The sequence below is a fragment of the Propithecus coquereli genome, unplaced genomic scaffold, assembly GCF_000956105.1.
Source record: "Propithecus coquereli isolate 6110/MARCELLA unplaced genomic scaffold, Pcoq_1.0 Scaffold748, whole genome shotgun sequence".
In the NCBI taxonomy this organism is placed as follows: domain Eukaryota; kingdom Metazoa; phylum Chordata; class Mammalia; order Primates; family Indriidae; genus Propithecus; species Propithecus coquereli.
In genome coordinates this window covers 1010644-1016423 of record NW_012153596.1, presented here as the reverse complement: position 1 = coordinate 1016423, position 5780 = coordinate 1010644, and the positions used below count along the sequence as shown (strand labels likewise).

Genomic DNA, 5780 nt, shown 5'->3' with positions numbered 1-5780 from the left:
TACTAAATATGTTAATCTGTTCTTTGAACATAAGCCTTACTTTTCATTTTAAAGGTTTCCATAGAATTTATTTATTTATCTTTCAGCCATATGCTCTCATTTTTAGTTTACTTCATACACTGGGTACATAAATAATTAGCTTTCAATCATTTTTTCTTGTATTTTAAACTTTGTTTAAGTAGTGTTAAACAAAAAAATAAGTTTACTAAATATGATAATCTGTTCTTTGAACATAAGCCTTACTTTTCATTTTAAAGGTTTCCATAGAATTTATTTATTTATCTTTCAGCCATATGCTAGTTTTTTTTGTCTTGCCAACATACGCAAAAAAGGAAGCCAAGTACAAGTGCAAATAATGAAGTATTCTTTTGTAACTCAAGTCTTGAAATGTTCTGTAGTGTTAAGCAATATCTCCTCTTGATACTAAACTTGTGAATGAAAAATAAAGTAAATTAAGTAAAATAAAATAAGTTGAACCCTTGTGCACTGTTGGTGGGAATATAAAATGATGCAGCTGCTATGGAAAACAATATGGCAATCCCTCAAAAAATTAAAAATAGATGCTGGGTGTGGTGGCTCACGCCTGTAATCCTAGCACTCAGGGAGGCCGAGGTGGGAGGATGGCTTGAGGTCAGGAGTTCAAGACCAGCCTCAGCAAGAGTGAGACCCCCCCCATCTCTACTAAAAATAGAAAAAAATTAGCTGGGCATGGTGGCACTCGCCTTGTAGTCCCAGCTACTTGGGGGCCTGAGGCAGGAGGATCCCTTGAGCCCAGGAGTTTGAGGTTGCTGTGAGCTATGATGATGCCACGGCACTTAGCCCAGGTGACAGAGCGAGACTCTGTTTAAAAAAAAAAAATTAAAAATAGATCTACCATATGATCCAGTAATTCCACTTGTGGGTATATACCCAAAAGAACTGAAAGCAAGAACTCTAGATATTTATATACCCATGTTCATAGCAGTACTATTCATAATACCCAAAAGGTGGATGAAACACAGTGACCATTGACGGATGAATGGGTAAACCAAATATGGTACATATAAAGAATGGAATATTATTCAGCCTTAAAAAACAAGGAAATTCTGACATGTACTATAACACAGATGACCCTTGATGACATTATGCTCAGTGAAATGAGCCAGTCACAAAATGACAAATGCTGTTATGATTCCACTTCTATGAAGTCCCTAGAGTATTCAAATCCATACAGACAGACAGTAGAATGGTAGGTGCCAGGGGCTGAGGGGAGGGGGAACAGGGAATTCATGTTTAATGGGGACAGTTCCAGTTTGGGAAGATGAAAAAGTTCTGGTGACGGATGGTGGTGATGGCTGCACAACAATGTGAATATACTTAATGTCACTGAACTGCACTCTTACAAATGTTTAACGTGGTATGTTTTATGCTGTGTGTATTTTACTATAATTAAAAAAAAGAAAGAATGTGGTCACGCTGTATGTGCAGATGTTGGCAGGTAGCCACAGGGAGACAGGCAGGAGACCTGCAGGCTGGCAGCGCCGCGAGGCTGGTGCTGCTGAGCAGCAGGGCGAGCACTGCTTTCTGTTCCATGTCTTTCCAGAACCAGAACTGAGCTCAGCTGGGAGCACACCCTGGAGCAACCTGGATTCCTCTGGGGGTTCAGCAGCCGCAAGCAGCCATGCACTGCCCAGCCGCACTCCTGCTTGTCCTCCTGGCCAGTGGGGCCAAGGCCTTTCGCATCTGTGCCTTCAATGCCCAGCGGCTAACACTGGCCAAGGTAGCCAGGGAGCAAGTGATGGACACCTTAGTTCAGGTAGGTTCCTCGCTTCAGGGAAGCTGTGCCCCCAAGGACCATGACCCAAAGCCCACAGCCCTGCCTGACCAGGGGTATGTCCCAGAGAAGAGGGGGTGGGGAGAGATGTGGTGTGGAGATGTAGAGCATGTTCTTTACCTGACACTGGTCTCAGTCTCCTCCTCTGTAAATGGGGTGTGAGTAGGGATGGCACTCAAACTTCTCTGAGGTCCTTTCTAGTCACTGTTTTCTGTGGGCTGCAACTAACAAGCCATGACACTCTTAGCCACACCAGTGCCAGTTCCCCAGGTACACTCCCCTCCTTTCAGGGCAGCTGGCACTGGGTAAAGCTGGCCTTTCTGGTGTCCTGCAGATCCTGGCTCGCTGTGACATCATGGTACTGCAGGAGGTGGTGGACTCTTCTGGCAGCGCCATCCCCCTCCTGCTTCGAGAACTCAACCGGTGAGGAAGGCTCTGTGGATCTAATCAGGGGCCCACCAAGAGCCTTAGGAGGCCTGACCATGGCTTTCCTTTTTCCCAGCAGATTTGATGGCTCCGGGCCCTACAAGTCCCTGAGCAGCCCCCTGCTGGGGCGCAGTACGTACATGGAGAAGTATGTGTACGTCTATCGGTAAGCACAGGGGTTGGCACTGCTGTGAGATGGCTCATTAGTCTCAATGGCTACAGGACCCTCTCTCCTGGGGCAGCCTCACCTTCCCATCATGCCTTTTCTCCTCAGCAGTTTTATTCTGGCATCTTCCCATCCTCTGTCCTAGCCGATGTGTCCATGTAGCAGGAGGCCTTCCTTCTCCATGCACAAATGTGGGCTCCCTCTTCCTCTCCCTTGTGGAAGGTTCTGGGGCTCAGGGCGTAGCTCTCCCCCTCTCTGGGAATAGGCTTAATGGGGGTTGGTTATGGGAGGACAGGTTGAGGGGGAGGAGCCCTTTGGAGTCAGGATCAAGAGGGCGAGGGGGACTGTCAGGGAAGGAGACCTGTGTCTCTATATAGATGAAATTAGAGGCTGGGCACAGCAGCTCGCAATTGTAATGCCAGCACTTTGAGAGGCTGAGATGGGAGCATCTCTGGAGGCCACGAGTTTGATGTTACAGTGAACTGTGATCACGCCACTGCACTCCAGCCTGGGTGACAGAGCAAGATGAAAGAGAGAAAGAGAGAAAGAGAGAGAGAGAGAGAGAGAGAGAGAAAGAGAGAAAGAGGAGAGAAAGAGAGAAAGAGAGAGGAAGGGAGGAAGGAAGGAAGGAAGGAAGGAAGGAAGGAAGGAAGAAAGAAAGAAAGAAAGAAAGAAAGAAAGCCACTGCACTCCAGCCTGGGTGACAGAGCAAGACGAAAGAGAGAAAGAGAGAAAGATAGAAGGAGATAAAGAGAGAGAGAGAGAAAGAGAGAAAGAGGAGAGAAAGAGAGAAAGAGAGAGAGGAAGGAAAGAAGGAAGGAAGGAAGAAAGAAAGAAAGAAAGAAAGAAAGAAAGAAAGAAAGAAAGAAAGAAAGAAAGAAATTAATTATATGTCTGGAATTTGCTCCAAAATAACTGGGAAGCTCCTAGGTATCCACCTGAGAGACACAAAAACATATCCCCACAGAAATGCTCATCACTCATAACAGCCCCAAAGTGAAAATGTCCATCAATTGATGAATGACCTCAAAGTGTCCAAAGGTCCACCAACTGATGAATGGATAAACAAAATGTGGTATACCCAAACAACGGAATCTTATTCATCCATAAAAAGGAATGAAGCACAGAGACACATTTGAAAACATTGTGCTAAAGAAGCCAGTCACAAAAGGCCACGTATTATTTTATTCCATTCATATGAAATATCCAGAATAGGTAAATCTACAAGACAGAGAACAGACTGGTGGTTGCAAGGGCTGGGGGGAAGGGGAATGGAGAGTAACTGCTAATGGATATAAGGTTTCTTTGGGAAGTGATGAGAATGTTTTAAAATTGATTGTGGTGATAGTTGCACAACCTTGTGGATGTACTAAAAACCATGGAATTGTACACTTTAAACAGGTGAATTTTATGGAATATGAACATCTGAATATTTTAAGTTCTAGAAAAATAGGCTGGGAAGGCTATGCCTATGTGAAATGGATGAAGCCAGGATGAGCTCCCACTGGGCTGCTGGTGAAGAACACCTACCTGAGTGCCAGCTCTGCTGTTGGCACTTACAAGCCAAAATTGGTGTCATGGGCCACTGCTTCCCATTCCTTGGTCCTCCTAGGTCACACAAGACACAGGTCCTGAATTACTACGTGTACAACGACAAGGATGATCTCTTTGCCCGGGAGCCCTTTGTGGCCCAGTTCACTTTGCCCAGCAAGGGTAGGAGGGGAAGGAGGGTGGGCCTGGTACATGGGAGCAGGAAGGGGGTCTGGCTGGCTCCACTGGGGGCTTGGTCACCCAGAGGAGGCTAGGGAAGAAGGGCTGGAGTGGGTGGCAGCCCTTGGGCCCTGGGCCTTATAGTCCTTCCTAGCCTGGTGCTGGTCCCACTGCATACTACTCCTAAGGCCGTAGAGAAGGAGCTGAACGCCCTATACGACGTGTTTCTCCATGTCTCCCAGCACTGGCAGAGCAAGGTAGGGCCAGGCAGTTTACAAGAGAGGGAACAGGACAGGACGGCCCAGCGGCCAGGCCTGACTGCTGCTCTGTTTCTAGGATATGATCCTGCTCGGGGACTTCAATGCTGATTGTGCTTCACTGACAAAAAAGCGCCTGGATGAGCTGGTACTGCGGACCGAGCCAGGCTTCCACTGGGTGATTGCCGATGGGGAAGACACCACGGTTCGGGCCAGTACCCACTGCGCCTACGACCGCATCGTGCTGCATGGGGAACGCTGCCAGAGCCTGCTGCATGCCGCTGCCACCTTCGACTTCCCCAGGAACTTCCAGCTCACCGAGGAGGAGGTAAAGGGGTGGGCTGACACAAGGAGGGAGGGCAGGAATGGGGTCACAGGGAAGCCCCTCAGCCCAGGCACTGACGCTTTGTCCTGTCTCCCATGTGCAGGCCCTCAACATCAGTGACCACTACCCTGTGGAGGTGGAGCTGAGCCAGGCAGTGCACAGCATCCAGCCCCTCAGCCTGGCTACTTCTGCTGCTGCTGTCGCTGCTGCTCTGTCATTCCTGCCCCCTCAGCTAAGCCCTGGGGTCTGAACCTCCCAGGGCCTGCTGCTGCCCACAGATATGATGATGACACTGCCTTTAAGACTCCCAAACCTTGTCCTCCCCTGTCCATCCCACCCTGGAGCTGAAGCAACTCCTGGGAGCCTTCAGCTGCAACCCTCCTCCATATGACTGTAGCTCTGCCCCGTCTGACTGCAGCCTTCCTTCATCTGCCTTTTGTTTGTTTTGGCTTTTGTTGTTCTTTGGTTGGGCTTGGGACTAGTATTAGGAAAGGAAGCCAGGGGCCCTGAGGCTGGACCCATGCCATCCCTCCTCGGGTAGTGTTAGGAGTGGACACAAAACAGGCTCCAGGGCTGGGGGAGGGGAAGAGAGGGCCCAGGAGTCATCTTGGCTAAACTCCTGCGGGGCTCAGAAAGGGGAATCACAACTGATCAAAAGATTTTATTAGGCCGGGCGCAGTGGCTCACGCCTGTAATCCTAGCTCTCCGGGAGGCCGAGGCGGGCAGATTGTTTGAGCTCAGGAGTTCGAAACCAGCCTGAGCAAGAGCGAGACCCCGTCTCTACTAAAAATAGAAAGAAATTAATCAGACAACTAAAAATATATAGAAAAAATTAGCCGGGCATGGTGGCACATGCCTGTAGTCCCAGCTACTCGGGAGGCTGAGGCAGGAGGATCGCTTGAGCCCAGGAGTTTGAGGTTGCTGTGAGCTAGGCTTATGCCACAGCACTCTAACCTGGGAAACACAGTGAGACTCTTCTCAAAAAAAAAAAAAAAAGATTTTATTATATGACAAAAAGGAAACTTACACAGAGAACAAAAAGCCAAATTGGAAGGATATTTTGTGTGTAGCAGATATGCCAAC

At 48.4% G+C, this 5780-nt stretch overlaps 1 protein-coding gene across 1 annotated transcript in view; it reads left to right on the top strand.

Annotated features, from left to right (window-relative positions):
* The window catches only part of DNASE1L1 (deoxyribonuclease I-like 1), an 8923-nt gene extending 3591 nt beyond the window's left edge, over window positions 1–5332 (top strand). The window contains exons 2-8 of the mRNA XM_012661969.1: window positions 1583–1795; window positions 2148–2236; window positions 2319–2405; window positions 4018–4118; window positions 4260–4372; window positions 4452–4700; window positions 4801–5332. Of these exons, the coding sequence (XP_012517423.1) occupies window positions 1661–1795; window positions 2148–2236; window positions 2319–2405; window positions 4018–4118; window positions 4260–4372; window positions 4452–4700; window positions 4801–4947 (921 nt within the window). The 5' untranslated portion in view covers window positions 1583–1660 and the 3' untranslated portion in view covers window positions 4948–5332. The remainder of the gene's footprint in view (window positions 1–1582; window positions 1796–2147; window positions 2237–2318; window positions 2406–4017; window positions 4119–4259; window positions 4373–4451; window positions 4701–4800) is intronic.
* Window positions 5333–5780: the final 448 nt, after the last annotated feature.